This window comes from Bufo bufo, chromosome 1 (assembly GCF_905171765.1).
Source record: "Bufo bufo chromosome 1, aBufBuf1.1, whole genome shotgun sequence".
NCBI classification, from domain to species: Eukaryota; Metazoa; Chordata; class Amphibia; order Anura; family Bufonidae; genus Bufo; species Bufo bufo.
Window position 1 is genome coordinate 592,486,331 of NC_053389.1, and position 24,278 is coordinate 592,510,608.

A 24,278-nucleotide genomic window follows, 5' to 3' on the forward strand; every position below is an offset into this window, starting at 1 on the left:
GCACTGCAGCTGTAGACACAAAATACAATGTTTTTAATGAAGACCATTTGTTGCAAAAATGTATATAGCCTGAGAGTGCTTTCCTCTGACTTGCATCAAAGATCTAGGCTGGGTTTCAGATTGAATATAATATCTGGGTGTTGATTCTGTCTACTAAACAGCCCATCAAAATACTGGAATACAGCTTATGTGGCGCACCAATGACGGCACACTTGGTCAATTCCAAATTTCAGGAAGTCTTCACTAAGTAAGGAGGTGTTACATTAGAAAAAAAAGCCTAGAGTTTTTCTAGACAAACGGGTAACTTCTAGCATGTACGGTATATAAAATAAATTAACGTCATACCAGATTTGGGTGACTAGCCTTCATGGCATAAATTTAACTGGGTACATGTGGCTTTATGATATATATATATATATATAGGAAAAGAAGAGACAATGCAGCAGCACCCTGCAAATCAGATAAAGTACAACAATGCCATAGTCACAAAAATAATGATTACAAAAATGATGGTGCTAATGCTACGCTTATTTATAAAGTGAGATGCTTGGCCAATGCATTTTGTACAAAACCATCTGAGCCCGTCTGCCAAACGTCAAGGCGATCTCTGTTAGACGGGTCCTAACACTAAATACTACCTGTTATGCGCCATAATGACCGCCATAACGAATGAATTTTATGGCGGTCATTATGGCGCATAACAGGTAGTATTTAGTGTTAGGACCCGTCTAACAGAGATCGCCTTGACGTTCGGCAGACGGGCTCAGATGGTTTTGTACAAAATGCATTGGCCAAGCATCTCACTTTATAAATAAGCGTAGCATTAGCACCATCATTTTTGTATTCATTATTTTTGTGACTATGGCATTGTTGTACTTTATCTGATTTGCAGGGTGCTGCTGCATTGTTTCTTCTTTTCCTCTAGGTCTTTGCCATGGCAGCGTGCACCTGCGCACTGGGAGGTGCTGACTAACCCCCTTTTTTTGCATATATATATTATATATACACACATACACACACACACACACACAGTCCAGCAGGAGTGCAACAAGCTGTCACTAATGCTTATTAAATGGAAACAGGGTTCTAAATGATACCACAAACATGCTATCCCTTATAAATCTGTTTCCTTCAACTTTTATCCCAGTAAAATAATCATGCTCTAAAAGTCAAATTTTCTATAAAAATTTTTAAAAGAAAATGCACCGAAAGGGAAGAGTTCTGCACTTCTTAATGGCCTCGACTGTACCTTTAAAGGGGATAATATCCGTATGCAAAATATAAAACAAAACTAAAAACCAAGCATAAAAAAAATACATAATCAGAAAATCAGTTATGTTCTCATAATAGGAAAGAATGTAAGCTGAGACTGAAGACCAATATTTACCTGTACTTTCCATAGGAAAGCATACTTTCGAGACCTACAAAATTAATGACAGTCTATCACAATGCATAACATGTCTTAGTCAGTTACTTATGTGGAAGGGTTAAAGTACCTGTATCTTAGAGGTGCTAGTTTTACTGGATATACAAAAAAAAAAACATAAGAATTTAACCCATTAATTTACAACAGAACAAAGACACCACCAAGACATAAATAAACAGCCAAAGGCTTCTGCCATGAAGTGCATGATATAGCTTCCCCTTTAAGGCTGTTCATATTTTATGGTGGTATACAAAACATGTACAGTAATATGACACATAATTGTATGAACACACAGCTAAATTACACAGCTAAGGGGAGATTTCACATCACCATTATTTATTTGTTCTTCTGATCCATCAGAACAGACAAAAAAAGAGATAAAAAACAGGATCCTGTAAAAAAAAAAAAAAAGAATGGATCCCATGCATCAGTTAAGCACATTTGGCATCAGTCTGAGCCATTTGCATGCAGTACTTTTTTTCTTCCCCGTCTACAAAAATGGATCTCTGACGGAAATGAATCAAACGGATGTCAAATGTACATAAATGATGCACAGATCCTGGTTTGTTTCTGTTCTTTTGACGGATCAGAGGAACGGAAAATGAAACGGTAATGTGAACCCAGCATTTCCAGTAAATATGCATATAAATCCAAAGTGTAAACTTGTACTACAAGTTATTTCTGAACTTTTTTGGGAACAGTTTTGGGAATCATTAAATTGCACTGCAAAACTTTCCGTTCCCATCTCCCAACAAAAGCCCCATCAATATAACATTTCTCTATCCCCAAAGTAAAACGCTAATGCTCATAAAAAGTAAGGTGGAGCCCAGGACCACAAAGATGGTCTGTTGAGCCCCATTATGTTTAAGTCACTGGGTGGTTATTGCTTCTAGACTGTTATAATCAAATGGCCTGGTGAAATCATCTGCTCTTAAGGCACATAGGTTCTATAAAAGGCACCAAACATATTATGTCCAGGGGTATAACTTAAAGGGGTTCTCCACGAATAATCAGCTTTTAGCAAGTGCCTGCAGCCTGTCTCTTTAAATAGAAGATTCATACTTACCTGCTCCCCAAACTGACTCTTCTGTGTCCATGTTCCAGTGCCTACGGCACCACATGGACATGGTCACATGCTCAGCTGCAGCCAATGACTGACTTCAGAGGTGACATGACCACAAGTGGCAAATCACAACGGAACATGGACACAGCAGAGGCATCACCGAGGACCAGAGCAGTGGGGAGCAGGTAAGTATGAATCTTCAGTTTAGCACTTGCTAAAAGCTAATTATTCCATGAGAACCCTGTGCCCCAGTGTAAAAGGTTTAACAGGGCACAATGGTCTGTCTTCCAGAAGCCACTTCCACAGAAGAAGTTTAGTCAGTACCATCATTAGACAGATGATAGTACCTTATTTCAGCTTGCTCTGATTATACAATTGTTAAGAAATCTTATTTTACTTGGGACAATACATTTGCTCTGTACATAATAAATAATTGTCCAGCAGAACATCCCCCATCAGATAAACCCAAAAAGTGAGTTGAAGAGCGAGCTGCATAGCTTCTTTGTGAACAAACAGTAAAAAGGATTTTGTAATACACTATTGCAAATATTGATATTAATTTGGGTCCAGCTCTTTCCGCTCCCTGGTGAGTCCTGTATATATGTTTGTGTGTGCAGATCTAGGTCTTCTCTTCTGGGGCCTTTGAAGTTGCCTTCTAGCTAGTCACACCTCAGGAACCAGAGATAACTGGCGTCATTAAAGAGTGTCATGATTATCAGATCCTGCACAGTGACATCAGAGGATGGGGGAATGGATATAGAAAGAGAAAGGTTCATAAGGTATGAAAAACCAGGGCTGGGCGTAATTTCTTGGGGTTCACCAAAGTAGTGAAGATTTGTCCTGTTTTTCTGCCTGTCCCAGTACCAGAGCTTATGCCATCTACATGAGTGTTACGTTTCAGGTTTATTTCCTTTTATTTTAGGAAACTGCTGTATATTGTATTTCTGTATGTCTTTTGTTACACCTTTTATTTTATATATACATAAGTATTGTGACTCTTTTTGTCATATTAAACTCCCTTTAATAAGTTCTGTCTTGTGTTCCTGAACGAATCCACGTACTAAGCTTGAAGCACACAAGGCACCTGTTTAGATAATAGTTTGGGAGGATATTGTAGTATTTAAATAATGTAAACTGGGATTATATTGAGATAGGAGGGAGTAACTGAAGAAGTCTTTCTGTAAGTGTGTGAGCTCTTGAAACAAACCTTAGTGGTGGCAGTGTTGAGGTATTACTGGGGAATATTAATAATTTAGATAGATCAGTTGTTTTTGGATTGGCAGCCCAGCCACACCCACACATCATGTAAACTCCAACGAGGGTGATCGTAACATGTACATTCTCCTGTTATTCAGTCCTAGGAAGTCTTTTGTATCGTATTTCATCTCATGTTCGAAGCCTTAGATGAAACATCCATGTTCAGATCTCATTTGACATCTGCATGTGTTTTTGTCTCAGGCCATTGTCAACCAGCCTGCAACTATGATCCACTCTAAATTATTGGACTTAAAAAAAAGTCTGTAAACATGTCTAATTGGCTACTAGAAATCAGAGTCTGTATCCATTAGTTCAGCATCCATCAGGTTTGCCCTGGAATGCATTGGGGGAAACCCTGCTCTTCTAGTCTGAGTTCTTTCAGTACGGTGCCCCACATTCCCCATGTTATATAATTGGGGATTAACATTCGAATGCTGGAAGGTTCCATCACGCTTTGGCTGTGGTATGAACTGAACATTACTCTGTTCAGCAATGGGAAACTCATCAGCAGAATAGGGATGAGACATTAAATTAGTGTGAGTATAACTTCTGTATCCATGGCGGTCATCCCTGGTCTCAACATGGTATAGATTTCCCTGTAGAGGAGGCCATCTCTGGTACTCTCTGCATGATCCTGGAAGAGCGTCTTCTATTTCCTGAGGTTCCCTAGACCTAGTCACTAGACCAGGTTTAGCAGGAAGCTTTGGAAGGCGTGGCACAGCAGTTGATATCCGATGTCGATAGCTTTCCATACCCCTTGATTCCTCCATTGGTCTGATCTCTTTCTTCCTTCTCCTTTTCTTCTTCTTAGTCTTCTTCTCTAGGCCATAAGGGTTGTCTGCCTCTACCAGCCACATGTTCTCTCTCTCTTCAGGGGGCACTAAAGAAGGATAAATGGTTTTAGGCAATGTTAATTTCTGAAAGGTATCATAGCTTAAAAGGGACACTGACAGGCCAAATCAGCATATATAGTTAGATATATGACATTACAGGTCTTATAGAGTCTTTTAAAAGCATATAAGTATCCCCCCTGTCCACCTTATAAAGAGCGAAATATAAAGTTTTATAACCTGCTTGTCCGGTCAGCAATCTGCCCAAGGGGCGGCGTTTCATGTGAAAATGCACCCAGCTAGCCGCTCCCAACTGCCGTTCTTAAGCCCCGCCCAGCTCATCATTATTCACTTCGCTGGGCGGCGGCTAGAACTCTCCCCAGTCCCGATCCTGCGCATGGGCAATTCAATCCTCTGGGACGCACTATTAACCCCTTTGACGATGTGAGTGAGCAGCGCTCTGAAGCGCTGCTCTGAACAGTGCATGGCTGAGGCTGAGGCTGCAGCTGCCTCCAAGACGCAGGCAGGCTGTGTGTGTACGCATGCGCGATCTAACCACGGCGGGGCGCAGGCGCAGAAGATTGGGCATGAACGATGCTAAGAGGATTGAATTGCCCATGCGCAGGATCGGGACTGGGGAGAGTTCTAGCCGCCGCCCAGCGAAGTGAATAATGATGAGCTGGGCGGGGCTTAAGAACGGCAGTTGGGAAGGCTGGCTGGGCGCATTTTCACATGAAACGCCGCCCCTTGGGCAGATTGCTGACCGGACAAGCAGGTTATAAAACTTTATATTTCGCTCTTTATAAGGTGGACAGGGGGGATACTTATATGCTTTTAAAAGACTCTATAAGACCTGTAATGTCATATATCTAACTATATATGCTGATTTGGCCTGTCAGTGTCCCTTTAATGCTCACAGAAAAGAACAAGGCAAATATTAAGAAATATTTAACACACGCACACAAAAAATAGTTTTGGCTTTTTGGGTACACCCATATATACCAGAATTTTATGTTTTAGATGTTTGAAAAGCTTCAAAAGATCTACACCATATCTGCGAAATTTGGTGTGGATGTATTGTGATTTAATGCTTACAATTGTTTATGGTTTGAAATACAAAAAAATTCAAAGTTTCAAAGAAAGAAAAACATTTTTGGGCTTAAAGGGATTTTCCATGATTACTATGGTTTTGAACTGATATGCTCATGTACAGTCGTGGCCAAAAGTTTTGAGACTGACACAAATTTTGGTTTTCACAAAGTTTGCTACTTTATTGTTTTCCAATCTTTTTGTCAGATGTTTCTATGCTATCCTGAAGTAAAATTTTAAGCATTTCATATGTTTTTTTTACTTTTATTGACGATCTCACGTTGACCCTTCTTTTTCAAGAGTTCTGCAATTAGCCTTGGCGTGCTGAATATCCGCTTCTGGGCTAAATCCTGACTGATGGCAATCTAAACAGTTCTTGGAGTTTATCACAATTTCTGAGCTTTTATTTGTCCACCCACTTTTTGAGGTTTGACCACAGGTACTCAATGGCATTTAGATCTGGGGAGTTTCCTGGTTATGGACTCAAAATTTCAATGTTTTGTTCACTGAGCCACTTAGTTATTACTTGCCAAAACATCATCCAAGAGCAACCTCTCCAAATAATCCAGTGATTAACACAGATTTTTCCAGCATGATGGGGCACCACGTCACAAAGGAAAAGTAATAAAAAAGTTGCTCTGTGAACAAAACATTAAAATTTTGGGTCCATGGCCAGGAATACCCCCATACCCCCCTTCATCTTAATCCCATACAAAACCTGTGGTCAATCCACAAAAAGTGCGTGAACAAAAAATAAATAAAAAAAAAACCCACAGAAATTGTGATAAACTCCAAGCAGTGACTGGGCAAGAATGGGTTGCCATCAGTCAGGATTTGGCCCAGAAGCTGATATCCAGCATGCCAGGATGAAATGCTGAAGGGCCAACACTGAAAGTCTTTGTATAAACTTGAAGTATTTGTCAAAAAACATATGACATGCTTATAACTGTACTTCAGTATACTATAGAAACATCTAAAAAAAATAATCTAAAAACACGGAAGCAGCAAACTTGTGAAAAACAAAATTTGTGTCAGTCTGAAAACTTCTGGCCACCACTGTACATCTTCCCCATGTTCCTTTTTTTAAAATTTGGACTCTACTGACACATTTCACCATGTGAACTAATCCCTCTGGTTTGTTTCCATCCTGTCTGTTGCTGAATCCAACCAAACCCATGATGCATTTCTCCTTTCTATACCATAGCTGCAGCACAACCTCTAACACTGCCCAGCTAGTTTATAGCTCCACTCAACTAGCTAGTTACACAGACACTCCCTATCACTGCCGCTGTTACTACTTTAATACGGCCTTGGACATGACATCATATGAAATAAGGTCGCATGGACATGGTCATGTGACCACAACCCAGAATGAAAGATAGGAGCAATAAAAGGTAAAATAAATACATTACAAAAAACTCTTTAATAACTGTAATGACATTATCATACAAACTATGAAAACATAAACAACACAATTAAATAAATCTATGTCTCTCTCTCTCTCTCTCTAATATATATATATATATATATATATATATATATATATATATATAATCAATGAAAAAGACCGGCACTCGCTGTTGATAATTCTTTCTTTGTATTTATTCAGTCACATGTACAGGCAATAAGTGACGCGTGCGTTTCGGTGCTGCCGCACCTTCCTCAGACTTATCCTCATACAAAGAACATTTCATGTTTAAATAGAGCGCCCAAACACAGAGAAATGACATCACACAGAAAACCACACCCACCAATCAGTGTTAAAACAAAAACATATGAGTTCCTTTAAATTCACTTTAGTTTGTTCCTTACTTCTTTCTTCCTTCATTATGTTCGCTGTAAATAATATATAGAAAAAAATCCATTTATTTTCTTACAAAGGATATTTTTGTCAAAAAATTATTATTTTCATTATTTTCTTTTTTATTTTTATTTTTTGTTTTAAAGTTTTTTATTTGTTTTTAATTGCACTATTGCAATACTCAAAAATATAACATTATAGAAAAATTATTATCCTGAGAAAAATATTATTATACCAAGGTGATCTATCAGAGGAAGCTTTGTACATTATACTCCCGGTTGAGTCCGTGGGGCTCAATCGTTCGTAATCGATGTATCCAATAAGCCTCCCTCTGCAGCAATAACTTGTTCCTATCTCCACCCCGACGTGGAAGGGGTACACTGTCTATAATCTGGTAACGCAACTGTGCCACTGTGTGTCTATGTGCATGGAAGTGGAATGGTACAGGAAATAATAAATTTTGCTTGCGGATGGTGGACTTGTGGTTACTAAGTCTGTCTTTCATCCTAGTGGAAGTCTCTCCCACGTACAATAGACCACAGGGGCACTTTAAAATATATATAACAAAACGACTGTCACAGGTAAAAAAATTTTTTATAGGTATGCGTTCGCCAGATTGTGGATGTGTAAAGTGTGTACCCTTAATCACACTAGAGCAGTGTACGCAATTTAAGCAGGGAAAAGTTCCCATTTTAGGAGTAGCCAGTACTCTCTGTATAGATGCAGTTTTACTACTTCCAATGTCAGCCCGTACTATCTTATCACGTATATTTGTGGCTCTTTTGAAGCACATCATAGGTGGTAGTTTAAACTCCACTACTTGTGGGTATGACTTTGACACTACATTCCAATGTTTATTTATTATCCCTCTCAATCTCTGAGACCATGGATGATACTGAATTACAAGTGGAATCCGTGGTTCTTTTAGGGGCTTATCCTGTTGTTTTATCTCAACTCGGTTCCTTTGTTCTTTTAATAAGTGATCGGGATAACCTCTCTCCTTAAATTTCTGGCTCATTTCGTCTAATCTTTCCTTACATAATTCAGCTGTGCCCACTATGCGCTTAACCCTTTGAAATTGGGAAAAGGGGAGGGATTTTTTTGTGGCTGCTGGGTGGTTGCTAGTATACATGAGTAAGCTATTTCGATCTGTATTTTTTGTAAATAGATCCGTGTATAACCCACCTGTGTCTCCCTTAATTACCCACGTGTCTAGGAAAGAAATTTTTTGTACATCAAAATGCAGAGTGAATTTCAACTCAGGCCAGACAGAATTGAGGTGAAGAGTAAATTGTTGAAGGGATCGAACGTCGCCGCGCCATACGCAAATAATGTCATCGATAAAACGACGCCAAAATTTGCAGTGTTTTCTATAGAAATCATTAGTATAGACGAAATCCGTCTCGAATTGTGCCATATAACAATTTGCGTACGGCGGTGCGACGTTCGATCCCATCGCGGTCCCACGCCGCTGCTGATAAAAAGAATCCTGAAATAAAAAGTAATTTTGTTCTAGAACAATCCTCAATAATGTCAAGAAAAATTCACATTCTGCATTGTTGTAATGACTTGGTTGTAACAATGTATCAATTGCTTTCAGACCTTTCTCATGTGATATTGATGTGTATAAATTACATACATCAAAGGTAACAAGTAAATCATCTTTTTCTGAATGCAGAGTTTTAATTTCCTGCAAAAAATGCTCAGTATCACGCAAGTATGATGGAGACAATTTAGTAAATGGCGTAAAGATTTTTTCTAGAAAAATTGCCAAAGGTGAGAGGATTGAGTCAGTAGATGCCACAATGGGAACAGAGTAGCCAGAGAGTACTGGCTACTCCTAAAATGGGAACTTTTCCCTGCTTAAATTGCGTACACTGCTCTAGTGTGATTAAGGGTACACACTTTACACATCCACAATCTGGCGAACGCATACCTATAAAAAATTTTTTTACCTGTGACAGTCGTTTTGTTATATATATTTTAAAGTGCCCCTGTGGTCTATTGTACGTGGGAGAGACTTCCACTAGGATGAAAGACAGACTTAGTAACCACAAGTCCACCATCCGCAAGCAAAATTTATTATTTCCTGTACCATTCCACTTCCATGCACATAGACACACAGTGGCACAGTTGCGTTACCAGATTATAGACAGTGTACCCCTTCCACGTCGGGGTGGAGATAGGAACAAGTTATTGCTGCAGAGGGAGGCTTATTGGATACATCGATTACGAACGATTGAGCCCCACGGACTCAACCGGGAGTATAATGTACAAAGCTTCCTCTGATAGATCACCTTGGTATAATAATATTTTTCTCAGGATAATAATTTTTCTATAATGTTATATTTTTGAGTATTGCAATAGTGCAATTAAAAACAAATAAAAAACTTTAAAACAAAAAATAAAAAATAAAAAAGAAAATAATGAAAATAATAATTTTTTGACAAAAATATCCTTTGTAAGAAAATAAATGGATTTTTTTCTATATATTATTTACAGCGAACATAATGAAGGAAGAAAGAAGTAAGGAACAAACTAAAGTGAATTTAAAGGAACTCATATGTTTTTGTTTTAACACTGATTGGTGGGTGTGGTTTTCTGTGTGATGTCATTTCTCTGTGTTTGGGCGCTCTATTTAAACATGAAATGTTCTTTGTATGAGGATAAGTCTGAGGAAGGTGCGGCAGCACCGAAACGCACGCGTCACTTATTGCCTGTACATGTGACTGAATAAATACAAAGAAAGAATTATCAACAGCGAGTGCCGGTCTTTTTCATTGATTCTACATTGGGACGCCATCCCATAGACTCGTGCACCGTGACCATATACAGCAGTGCCGACCTGTGATTATTATATTATATATATATATATATATATATATATATATAATTTTTGAAGAGAAACTATTAGCTCTCTAACATATCTGATTTCTTAAATATTTCAATATTCCCAATTAAATAACACAACATTCTGGGAAAAGGGCTCCATATTTGTGATGTTGCACATTGATAACTGGGCGATACTATTTTCTGTGGCTGTAGTCTGACTGCCAGCAGTGTCTGCACTTCACGGTCTAGGATACTGAAATACAGAACCTTGAAAGGAGCATCCAAGATTGCTTTGAAACATGGTCATCTAGAGGAATGGCCTTCTCATAAGAAAAGGACCAGTACAATATGCCCAACCCTTTTCTTCCCTACAGGATAAGTAATGCTGTTTGTCAAATGAGCTCTTCATGGACAAAAGAGATATTTTATAGTTGGGAGAACTAACTACTGTACCTTTCCCCCACCATGTCACAAGAAGGCACGAGGTTTGATAAAAAAAAAAAAAAAAGAATTAGCAACTCCCAATTTCTCAGCCTCCTTACTCTTGTTGGCATCTACAGGGGTAATTTGGCGGATTTAATATGGAGTTAAAGGAGTTATCCTGGAAAAGATAATGATGACTTATTCTCAGGATAGGTCACCATTATCACATCAGCGGGGGTTGGGTCCCGTCACCTCCTGCCGGTCAGCTGTATCAGGGACACGCTGGGCTCACTAGAGCTCTGCTAAGCAATAGTGGCAGTGCTTGGTATTGTAGCTCAATCCCATTGATTTGAATGGGGCTGAGCTGCAACAAGCCCATGTGACCGATGTACAGTGATGTTACCGGCCTAGGAAGGGGCTGCTGCGCTCAAGGCCTCTTCTAACAGCTGTTTGACGGTGTTCCATGGTCACACCCCCGCAGATTTGATACTGAAGACCTATCCTGAGGATAAGTCATAAATATCTTTTCCTGGATAATCCCTTTAATGTCTGAATTTGCACTTATAATAAACTAACCGCAGTAACTTTCTTTATGGGACACTAAAGACTGAGGCTACATTCGCATGTGTTCTGGAGGATTTTCCAATAGACACCTTGGACGCGTATGTTCAATAGATGTCACTTATTGGCATCTGACACCTGTAGGCTTCCATATTAAAAAGCCTATACCGCGCAGTGTTTTCTGGATGCCTCTGTATGGAATAGCACATTCTGCACAATCTGCTGCGCTATTCCATACAGCAAAAAAGCGAGGAGAACACATGTATTCAAGATGAATGGAGGCCAAAGGACACTCTTTTGGCTTCTGCCTGGTGAATGAGGGTCTATAGAACTGTTTAAAGCGGTTCTGCAGTTTGTTTAAACTGATGATCTATCCTCTGGATAGATCATCAGCATCTGATCGGCGGGGGTCCGATACGTGGGACCCCTGCCGATCAGCTGTTTGAGAAGGCAGCGGCGCTTCAGGAGCGCCGCTGCCTTCTCACTGTTTACCACTGGCCCAGTGACGTCACGACTAGTATCGACTGGCCTGGGCGCGGCTAAGCTCTGTTCACTTGAATGGAGCTTAGCCCCGCCCACGCTAGTTGATACTAGTAGTGACGTCACTGGGCCAGCGGTAAACAGTGAGAAGGCTGCGGCGCTGCTGGAGCGGCGCTGCCTTCTCAAACAGCTGATCGGCAGAGGTCCCGGGTGTCGGACCCCCGCCGATCAGTTGCTGATGATCTATCTAGAGGATAGATTATCAGTTTAAACAAACTGCAGAACCCTTTTAACATACAGTATGTGCCGGGAGCTTTCCAGTCATATATTGCAAACAGGTCACTGAAGCACAGTGTGAAGACCGAGCATTGATCTGGATTCTCAACAGTTTCAACAATGGTAACTCTAGAAAGATATTCATCTTCCTGGCACATGAGGAAGCCACATGATAATTGTGATGATGAAAAAGATCATAGCACAAATGGGAGTTGTAAATTACCTGGAGTTGCCACTGGAGTTACAGACACATCCTGTGGTAAAATGGCTCCTCTTCTAGCCACCATCTTTGTAACATGCTGCGCCCATGCAGAAGACATGTCAGCAGATGGCTCATTGATGTCAAAGTTTAAACCAGCTGAGGATTAAAAAGATAACACATAATGATACCAACTCCAACACAAATTGATAACCCAGGACAAGGAGATATAGCCACCCACTGGGACCCTTCCCCTGGCCTGTGATGAAAGTGTATTACTACAACACTTTAGTACTGGAGTCGTTTCACATTTTAAAGTGGTTTTCCGAGATTTTTATTCAAAGAGACCTCAAGGCTCCAGTGAGCCCTGAAGCCTCTCCCTAGGCCAGAGACGTCACCTTCGTCGGTCACATCGCCTAGGTACAGCTTACTCCCATTAAAGTGAATGAGGCTGAGCTGCAATACCTAGCAAAGCTGCTATCCAGTGGATGGCGCTGTGCTCGTAGGTTACAAAAGACTATTGGGAGCAATGTAACCTTATACCTTCTTTACAGGTGCTAATAGCTTACTGGCCACCCTTGGCCTCTGAAATAAACTGGTCCAGTGTGTGTATTTTAGCTGACTAAAAGCCACATACAGCCTTTTAATTGTAATGGTATTCTTACCAACCGGTCCTTCATGGGAGACTGTGTGCAGACTAAAAGATAGTTCCTTCTCAGGGTTGTTAAGCAACTCCTTCCGTTTGGAAAATGCCTTTGCAATCATCTTGCTTTTCTTGATTCTCTTAGGTTCATCGTCACTACGCCCCAAAATCCTGACAAGCATAGGATGACATATAAATCAAGGTTATTCCAACCAAACAAGTTATACTTCTTTGTAACACAGGTTTCTTCTATTACGATTGTGAAACTTAACCTTGAGTTTTTCCTACATATCAGACTAGAATGAAAGCTCGTAGATGGCTATCTCTGCCATTCCCAAGGAGATGAGTGGCAGGACACGTGTAACTGCAACTCCATTTATATGGGGGAACACAGAGTCCCTGTTTTCATGATAGGTGAGGGTCCAAATGGTTGGACCCCACTGATCCGACACTCATCCCCTATTCTGGATAGGGAATAAGTGTTTGTCATGGGATGACTCCTTTAAAGAGAACCTGTCAGCACCAAAATGGACCATAAACCGCCAGCAGTACCTTAACCGCCTCCGGACCGCCTAATGCAGGATCGCGTTCCGGAGGCGGCAGCGCTGCGCAGAGTCACGCATATACGCGTCATCTCGCGAGACGCGAGATTTCGCTCAAAGCCGGCCCGCGCATGCGCATCGCGGACCGGCAAAAGTTAAAGAACAATTTTGTCACCAGCCTGCCAGATACGATCATTGGCTGGCAGGCTGGCGATTTTCAAAAAAACGAATCACAAGCCATATAACAGATCATATTAGTAAATATGATCTGTTATATGGCTTGTCTGCTCCTCTGCTGGTCCTTTTCGTCGGTTGGATCCAGCAGAGGAGCAGACTTCACAGTGAGTAGCACCAACACCACACTTTAGCCCCAGATCACCCCCCTGCACCCCAATTAACCCTTTGATCACCCCTTTGATCGCCCCTGTCAATCACTAGTGAAAGACAAAAAGTGATCAGTGTAAACTGTCACTTTTTTTTCCCACTAGTATTGGCTGTTAGGTTTTAGGATAGTTTAGGCCCCTTGGTTAGGTAGTTAGCGATCGGTTAGCGCCCAGCCCACCGCACCGCAGTCACTGATTCGCTGATTAGCGTATCGCTAATTAGCATTTGTACTTTTATAGTATCTGTAAGTGATCAAAACTGATCACGGTCAGATCTATAATAGTATTAGTGTCACTTTAGTTCGCCCTCCACCCAAAACGCAGTGTTTGCCCGATCAGGCCTGATCGGTCGCCCACACGTGCGTTCACCCACGCCCGCCCCACCGCAGTGACAAAAAATATATATTTTTTGATCACTGCACATTCACTTTACAAGCACTGCGGCGATAAAAAAATCAGTTTTGATATTTTTTATCAACCGCAGCGGCCTCCGGTACTTTGCTAGCCTCCCCTTTGTAAGACAGGTTTGCTTTTTTTCTTGGGTAGTCTCAGGGAATACCCCTAAATTTAGTAGTCCAAAATGTCAAACAGGGGGTATTCTTCTGAAGAGGCCTACAGGATTCTGACCCAGTCGGATGAGGAGTGGGAACCCTCATCTGACGAATCTAGCGGGTCAGAATATGAACCTGTGGAAAGCAGTGGCTCTCTGACCCAAAGTTCGGACGAGGAGGTGGAGGTCCCTGATAGCACCAGGCGTACCAGGCCCCATGTCGCTAGACCACAGGTTATGCAGGATCCGCTTCAAGAGCAGCAGAGTGGGGCTGGCGCTGCCGGATCACGTGGTGAGGCATACACCAGCAGCGCAGCCCTCCCTGGACCTAGTACCAGCACTGCCGTACAACATGGTGACGTGGCGAGCACCAGAAGGGCAGTTGAAGCTGGTACGGTGGCACGTGCAATAGTTACCCCGTCGCAGCCACCGCAAAGACAGGCCCGTAGAGCCCCTAGAATCCCTGAGGTGCTGGCAAACCCTGATTGGCAGTCACCAACTTCAGCCGCACCATTAGTTCCCCCTTTCACCGCCCAGTCTGGAGTTCGGGTTGACGGCTCATATCGCTTCGGCCCTGGGATTTTTTGAGCTGTTCTTGACTGCGGAGCTCTTGGACTTAGTCGTGGCAGAGACAAACCGGTATGCCACACAATTTATATCCGCCAACCCGGGAAGCTATTATGCCCAGCCTTTCCAAGCCAGTCCAAGTTTCCGAAATTAAAATTTTTCTGGGCCTTCTCCTCAACATGGGTCTAACTAAAAAGCATGAATTGCGGTCATATTGGTCCACGAACCCGATTCATCACATGCCCATGTTCTCTGCTGCTATGTCCAGGGCACGATTTGAGGCCATCCTCCGTTTCCTGCATTTTAGCGACAACACCACCTCCCGTCCCAGAGGCCACCCAGCTTTTGACCGGCTCCACAAAATTCGGCCCCTCATAGACCACTTCAACCAGAAATTTGCAGATTTGTATACCCCCGAGCAAAACATCTGCGTAGACGAGTCCCTAATACATTTTACCGGGCGCCTTGGCTTCAAACAATACATCCCAAGCAAGCGTGCCCGGTATGGGGTCAAATTGTATAAGCTCTGTGAAAGGGCCACAGGCTATACCCACAAATTTCGGATCTATGAGGGAAAAGATCAGACCCTGGAGCCGTTCGGTTGCCCTGACTACCTGGGGAGCAGTGGGAAGACAGTCTGGGACTTGGTGTCACCCTTATTTGGCAAGGGGTACCATCTTTATGTGGACAATTTCTACACAAGTGTGGCCCTCTTTAGGCATTTGTTTCTAGAACGGATTTGCGCCTGTGGCACCGCGCGAACTAGTCGCGTGGGCTTCCCCCAACGGCTCGTTACCACCCGTCTTGCAAGGGGGGAGAGGGCTGCCTTGTGTAACGAAGAACTGCTCGCGGTGAAATGGAGAGACAAGCGTGACGTTTAAATGCTCTCCTCCATTCACGCAGACACGACAATACAAATTGAGCGAGCAACCCGTGTCATTGAAAAGCCCCTCTCAGTCCACGACTATAATTTGCTCATGGCAGGGGTGGACTTCAATGACCAGATGTTGTCTCCGTATTTAGTTTCCCGACGCACCAGACGCTGGTATAAGAAGGTGTCTGTATATTTAATTCAATTGGCTCTGTACAATAGTTTTGTTCTCTACAGTAAGGCTGGGAGAACAGGATCCTTCCTCAAATTCCAGGAAGAGATCATCGAGAACCTCCTGTATCCAGAAGGTTCCGTGGCCCCATCCACCAGTGTAGTTAGCCGTCTACACGAGCGACATTTCCCCAGTGTCGTTCCTGGTACCTCAACCCAACCGTCACCCCGAAAATGATGTTGTGTCTGTAGCAGGAGTGGAATAAGGCGTGACACCCGCTATTTCTGTCCTGACTGTCCTGACCACCCTGCCCTATGCTTCGGAGAGTGTTTCCGGAAGTACCACACACACAGGTACACCTAGCATAGGGATTGCATCTCACAGGACAGGCACACAGGGCTATTAGGGCCCTTTTACTCACAGCTGCTGCAAACCTCTCCTTTCACCTGGGATAAAGTGCATAACGTACTTCGCCACATCTTTGGGCGATTTGCGCTTTGCACATTGTCCCATGGGGAAGGAGAGGTTTGTTCTATAAAGGTAAAAAAACTAAACAAAAAAAAAAATACCAGTAAGGCTACTTTCACACTAGCGTTCGGAGCGGATCCGTCTGATGTTTCATCAGACGGATCCGCTCCGATAATGCAGACGTTCGCATCCGTTCAGAACGGATGCGTCTGCATTAAAACTTAGAAAATTTTCTAAGTGTGAAAGTTGTCTGAGCGGATCCGTTCAGACTTTCCATTGAAAGTCAATGGGGAACGGATCCGCTTGAAGATTGAGCCATATTGTGTCATCTTCAAGCGGATCCGTCACCATTGACTTACATTGTAAGTCTGGACGGATCCGCTCGCCTCCGCACGGCCAGGCGGACACCCGAACGCTGCAAGCAGCGTTCAGGTGTCCGCTCACTGAGCGGAGGCTGAACGCTGGCAGGCGGATGCATTCTCAGTGGATCCGCCTCCACTGAGAATGCATTGGGGCCAGACGGATGCGTTCGGGGCCGCTCGTGAGCCCCTTCAAACGGTGCGCACGAGCGGACACCCGAACGCTAGTGTGAAAGTAGCCTAAGTAAAAAAGTTAACGTTCAGTTAAAAAAGTTAAAAAAAAGTTTATATGTTCTGTTCAAAAGTTAATAAATTTATTGCATTGCGGCCTGGTTTTTTCTTTTTTGTTTTGTTTTTTTTACCTTCCAGGTGGACCAACCGATCGACTAGCTGCAGCACTGATGTGCATTCTGACAGAAGCATTGCGCTGCTGTCAGATTACATGCAAGTCGGTGTATGCGGCGCTGCAAGACGAGATTTCTCCTCTGCAGTAAAAGATACGTTTGCCGAGGCATATGAGCTGAGGAGGTGGCGGTGTTCATATATTTTGGCAAACACTTTGTATATATAAAAAAAAAAAAATCCCGGCAAGGATTTATTCATCCACATCGATTGATGTGAATGGAGAAATCTGGTTTGCCAGGGCATACGAGCTAAGTGGGTATGGATGTTGGGCGGAGCTCCTATGTCCTGGCAGACGCCTTTCCCCTCCTTTTTCTTTTTTTGGCAAAGATTTTTTCATCCACATTGATCGATGCGAATGAAGAAATCTGTGCCGTTCATTTTTTTCTTTCAGCCCAGAGGCTGAACGGAAAAAAAAAATCTCATTACCCTTATGCTCAATATAAGGAGAATAGCAGAAACTCCTAATGCTGGGCATACATGTAATGATTGCGGAGACCCTCAAATGCCAGGGCAGTACAAACACCCTACAAATAACACCATTTTGGAAAGAAGACACCCCAAGGTATTCGCTGAGGGGCATATTGAGTCCATGAAAGATTGAAATTTTTGTCCCAAGTTAGCGGAAAGGGAGACTTTGTGAGAAAAAAAATAAAAAAAATCAATTTCCGCTAACTTGTGCCAAAATATTTTTTTTTCTATGAACTCGCCATGCCCCTCATTGAATACCTTGGGGTGTCTTCTTTCCAAAATGGGGTCACATGTGGGGTATTTATACTGCCCTGGCATTTTAGGGGCCCCAAAGCGTGAGAAGAAGTCTGGTATCCAAATGTCTAAAAATGCCCTCCTAAAAGGAATTTGGGCCCCTTTGCCCACCTAGGCTGCAAAAAAGTGTCACACGTGGTATCTCCGTATTCAAGAGAAGTTGGGGAATGTGTTTTGGGGTGTCATTTTACATATACCCATGCTGGGTGAGAGAAATATCTTGGCAAAAGACAACTTTGTATAAAAAAATGGGAAAAGTTGTCTTTTGCCAAGATATTTCTCTCACCCAGCATGGGTATATGTAAAATGACACCCCAAAACACATTCCCCAACTTCTCCTGAATACGGAGATACCACATGTATGACACTTTTTTGCAGCCTAGGTGGGCAAAGGGGCCCACATTCCAAAGAGCACCTTTCGGATTTCACCGGCCATTTTTTACAGAATTTGATTTCAAACTCCTTACCACACATTTGGGCCCCTAGAATGCCAGGGCAGTATAACTACCCCACAAGTGACCCCATTTTGGAAAGAAGACACCCCAAGGTATTCGCTGATGGGCATAGTGAGTTCATGGAAGTTTTTATTTTTTGTCACAAGTTAGTGGAATATGAGACTTTGTAAGAAAAAAAAAATCATCATTTTCCACTAACGTGTGACAAAAAATAAAAAGTTCTATGAACTCACTATGCCCATCAGCGAATACCTTAGGGTGTCTACTTTCCGAAATGGGGTCATTTGTGGGGTGTTTGTACTGTCTGGCCATTGTAGAACCTCAGGAAACATGACAGGTGCTCAGAAAGTCAGAGCTGCTTCAAAAAGCGGAAATTCACATTTTTGTACCATAGATTGTAAACGCTATAACTTTTACCCAAACCATTTTTTTTTTACCCAAACATTTTTATCAAAGACATGTAGAACAATAAATTTAGAGCAAAATTTATATATGGATGTAGTTTTTTTTGCAAAATTTTACAACTGAAAGTGAAAAATGACATTTTTTTGCAAAAAAAATCGTTAAATTTCGATTAATAACAAAAAAAGTAAAAATGTCAGCAGCAATGAAATACCACCAAATGAAAGCTCTATTAGTGAGAAGAAAAGGAGGTAAAATTCATTTGGGTGGTAAGTTGCATGACCGAGCAATAAACGTTGAAAGTAGGTTAGGTCAGAAGTGTAAAAAGTGGCCTGGTCTTTCAGGGTGTTTAAGCTATGGGGGCTGAGGTGGTTTATTAAAGTGTAACTGTCATTTATTTTTTATTTTTTTGTAATGTATCGGGGCAGTGATACTGACCATTTTTGTGATATACTTTAATTACTGAAATCGTACATTTCTATTATAAAATAGCTCTAAAGTGGCCCATTTTGAGCCTTTGCAATGCTCCTCTGTCTTCTGTTTACATAACTGTGGAGACTTGCTCAACGCTGACTGTGTTATATAAACAGAAGACAGAGGAGTGTTGCTAAGGCTCAATGGGCCACTTTAGAGCTATTTTTCTAATAGAAATGTGTGATTGTAGTAATTAAAGTATATTACAAAAATGGTCAGTATCACTGGCCCTACACATTACAAAAAAAAAAAAAAGAATGACAGTTACACTTTAAAGCTGTTGACATCAGGTTTCTAATGATGTTCACTGTAAAACAACTTTTATTCCCCTGCAGGTCGTATGCAAATAAGGTTATTGAAGTCAAGCTCACCGCACCCACTTAATGGCCTTTTGGATTCTTTCAGGCGAGATTCTGCACATGCGCTGTATGATCTTGTTTCTGGCACCTGCGCATTGATCCCTGTTCTACTGTACTTGGCTTCAGCAAGTCAATGCACAGGTGCAGACTCACGTGGGCAAACGCTTCAGAGAATATTATCCCGCATCATAGTCAGTCACAAGATCAGAAACGCCTGCGCATTGGCTTGATGAAGCCAAGTACAGTACAGAGGGGATTAATGCGCAGGCAAACAAGATCATACGGCGCATGCGTGAAATCTCAGGATGGAATCTCGCCTGAAATAATCCAAAAGGCCATCAATCAAATGTGAAGGGGTGGGAAAGGGGTGCGGTGAGCTTGACTTCAAGAACCTTATTTGCATACGACCTGTGGGGGAATAAAAGTTGTTTTCCAGTGATCATGCACCTCGGACATCTTACACAAGAACATCATTAGAAACCTTGTTTCCGGCGCCTGCACATTAATCCCCGCTGTACTGTACTTGGCTTCAGCAAGTCAATGCGCAGGCACTTTTGATCTTGTGACTGACTCTGATGCGGGGTAATGTTCTCTGAAGTGCTTGCCCATGTGAGTCTGCACCTGTGCATTGACTTGCTGAAGCCAAGTACACTACAGTGGGGATCAATGCACCTTTGCCAGAAACAAGATCATACGGGACAGGCACAGAATCTCAGGATGAAATCTCGCTTTAAATCATCCAAAAGGCCATCAATATAATGTGAAGGTGCGAAAAGGGGGCGCTTTATGGTCCATTTTGGTGCTGACAGGTTCCCTTTAACCTCCCGCCACATTTGTTTCTACCCTTAGGCCTCATGCACACGACCATATGTATTTTGCGGTCTGTAAATTGCAGATCTGCAAAATACGGATACCATCCACATTCTTTGTGGACCCATTGACTTGAGTGGGTCTGTGGTCCACATTTTGTGACAAAGTATTGGACATATTATATATTTTTCCTGAACGGACATACGGATGTGGAAAGCACACGGATGACCCGTGTGATGAATTTACATCCTCAGCATGTTAATCTATTGCGCCTTCCCACTATGGGTTTCACCCTTTGACATTCTACTGTGGAAAGAGTGCCTAGTGTAGCCAGAACCAGAAAGAAGATTTTAAAATCAGCATGTTTCCAGTGTAAAATGAAATTGTGGGTACACTACTAGGTATCGCTGCTGTGCAAGCAAACTAAGGTGTTCATGAATGATATACAAAACATTGGCCCCGATTTACTAAGCTGTCAAGACATGCACCAGATTTATCACAGGAGCTCAGGCTGGATGATAAATGGAGTGCAAAGATAGATACTTTTCTATGACTATTGGTCAGCTTAATTTGAGACGACAGAATGTTACGGCAGAATTGTAGTGCAATTTTGGTAAAAATGGCGCATCTTAGGTCATGCACCTTTCCTATGAAGCTCCACCCCCATTCCTTTTTGAGCAAGTCCAAAAAAGTATAGCAAGCCTAAGTGTGAAAAATGCACCAGAATCGCCCCAATTTGCACCACTTTTTAGACAAATTCTAGGCACAGTCACATTAGTAAATCGGAGCCAATGAGTACAGCATATGCCATAAGTATAGCGAGTAAGAATCAGGCTATGTAATATTGCTAACTACTGAGCAATCAGTCTGCCCTCTTCTTTGTCTTATGATTTCAGACAATTACTGTTTCAATCATTTTTAAAAATATAAAAATAATTGAAACAAGAATGTGTGTTTTTAATGAACCTCTGATTTCAGACCTCACCTGCACCAGGCCCTCTTCCAAATAATAATTGTTGCTTTGGTCCACACCCATGTGCTCATAGATATGCCAGTTCCAAACATGGCAAAGAGGTTAATCTTCTCTACAAGGAGGCTGGGCCTGTTCTTTATTCCACACTCTGGAACTGGCTTGTTGGTCTCAGTGGCAATGGTCACATTGGCTTCACATCTGAAAAACAGTAGATTGCACATGTCCAGTGGAGGGCTCCTTGAGTAATGCTTTGTGAAACAAATACATATCAATGCAGATAAGTCCACTGCCCCCTCACAGCTTACCACCCACAGCACCGTCCATTGCATTGCCGCTGTGCTTGGTATTGCAACTCAGGCTCATTCGCTTAAATGCGCCTAGACAAGTGACTAATGAAGGTGACATCACAGGCCTAGGAGCAACCATGAACGCTGCAGTCTCTTCAAACATCTGGTCAATGGGGTTGCTGGGAGACAGACCCCAACCAGTCAAATTCTGATGACCTATCATGAGGATAGGTCATCAGTAGTAAACACCCATTTAAAAAACAAAACAAAAAAAAACGCTTTAACACTTTAAACTTGTTACGTTTGATGAATAGAATACTATTTCAGTAACTATATTCAGCCTTTAGAGGGGCTGTCTCACCTGGAATATTGGTGGCATACTGCTAGGATGGGCCACTAATGTCAGATTGGTGCGCGTCCCACCTCTGGGAGAGCGCACTGCGCTGCTGCCCTCCTTTCATGTCTATGGGATCACCAAAAATAGCCAAGCACTGCGCTCAGCTATTTTCATAGAAATTAATGGCGATCACACTGCGCAAGCGTGGCCACCGCCTCCATTCACTTCTATGGAACTGCAATTGAAATGAATGGAGGACGGCCACACACGCACAGTGTGCTCTCGTTCTCTTTGTTCTAGAGGTGGGACCTGCATCTGTCTGGCATTGGTGGCAGATCCTAGCAGTGTGCCACCAATGTTTCAGGTGAGGCAACAAAATGAGAGTATTCCATAGAGGCTTCCATTTACACTGAATAATGATGTCTTGCACGCTGGCTTGTTCTGTTACAATGCCTAACATTGTTATAGTTTGTTATAGTTTTTTCACTATGATATCATTTTGGCTAACTTAACCTCTTGCACACGACTATATGTATTTTGCGGTCCGCATAAAATGGATTCGCTAAAAATACGGATGACATCCGTGTGCATTCCGAATTTTGCGGAACGGAGCAGCTGGCCCTAATAGAACAGTCCTATCCTTGTCCGTAATGCGGACAATAATAGGACATGTTCAATTTTTTTGCAGAATGTAAATACTGACATACGGAAACGGAATACACATGGAGTAACTTTTGATTTTTTTTTGCGGACCCATTGAAGTGAATGGTTCTGCATACGGTCCTCAAAAAAAACGGAACAGACAAGGAAAGAAAATACGTTTGTGTGCAAGAGGCCTTAGGCTGACTATACTGGCCACTTTCACACCTGCATATTTTGGTCATTATTTTTAATGAGAAGCCAAAACCAGTAGTGGAACCTACAGAGAAAAGATATACTGGAAAGACGTTGAACCTCCTACATGTCTTAGACCCACTTCTGGTTTTGGATTACAAATACTGACGTGTGAAGGTGGCCTTATGGGCTACATAAACACAATGGATGACAAGTGAAGTCACCTGTTAAGTGCTATCACCCCAGATACATTCTGAATTGCCTAGTTAATTGCAATACTCACAGAACATATTCACGGAAACTCCTTTCCCATTCGGCTTGGTTGAAGAAGTCATAAAAATGACAGGTGAAGGTGATGAGCACAAAACCAAATGCCAAAAATCCAAATATTCCTGTATTGGAACAGATAATGAAGAAGAGCATTAGACATGTGGCAATGCTGGGATATAGAAGCACTGAGCTTCCATAAGCCCTCCAGTCTTCCACATATCATCCGGCTGGTTCATGACTCTATTAGTGCCTAGTATCGTTATGAATCAATGAAATACTCTTTCTAATGAATTAAAATCATTTTGTGTGAGCATTTAACTAGGCACCTGGGCTGATGGGGTCATAAACCATCCAAATCTCTAGGATCTTCAAATCTTACTACCGAGGTAAGTATAAATTGGTGTTGACAGATACACACGCCACTATAACATAATTTCATAGTAATTTGACCCTTTACATCTGTATTGTGCGCCATTAAATAGATGGATTTCTATGTAGCTTGGGACCAGTAATCCAGCCATGTGCTGGTATACTTTTCCTGTAACATATTTGATAGATCTAATGTTCTAATCCTGGCTGGAAATATGAGTATTACATCTGCATTATGAGACTTGTGTGTGTACAGGATTACCAAAGTCTGCTTAGCAGGCATTAGATGCAAATGCATTTTAAATGTTAACATATGTAGAATACTACACTGGCCATTTGCTATATACAATAAGTCTAATTTACCTGGCACAGTTCCAGGATTACAAGGTTTTATAGAATGGAAAAACAATGGGAGGAAAGGCAGGTTCCCAGCTGTGTGCCCTACTGCTAGTGCAGAAGTCCCTGGTCTGTGCACGTTACAATAGGACAGATAGTTATAGGATGTGTAAGTAACTTCATTGCCTGCTCATGCTCAGCGGCATACTTCATTGGAGGCAGACCACACAACTTCTACGAGGGCCAGTTCCCAAAAGGAAAACTGCATTTTCTTGCAGCCACCACGAGTCGCAGCTCAATGCATAGGGATTATTTTCAGCTTCCGTTCCAGTTAGAGCATTGGGGCCTCCGTCGCAGATTCCGCCAAAAAGAGCAGACAGAAAATTCCTGCATGCAGGACCTTCTTTTCCACT

The 24,278-nt window shown here is 42.1% G+C and overlaps 1 protein-coding gene across 1 annotated transcript in view; it reads right to left on the reverse strand.

The window, feature by feature from the left end:
• Positions 1-993: 993 nt before the first annotated feature.
• Positions 994-24,278, reverse strand: part of SMO (smoothened, frizzled class receptor) — a 75,231-nt gene continuing 51,946 nt past the window's right edge. Inside the window, exons 8-12 of the mRNA XM_040413483.1 lie at positions 23,174-23,282; positions 21,445-21,630; positions 12,903-13,051; positions 12,262-12,396; positions 994-4,626 (exon numbers count right to left, since the gene is read on the reverse strand). Coding sequence (XP_040269417.1) covers positions 4,031-4,626; positions 12,262-12,396; positions 12,903-13,051; positions 21,445-21,630; positions 23,174-23,282 — 1,175 coding nt within the window. The 3' untranslated portion in view covers positions 994-4,030. The remainder of the gene's footprint in view (positions 4,627-12,261; positions 12,397-12,902; positions 13,052-21,444; positions 21,631-23,173; positions 23,283-24,278) is intronic.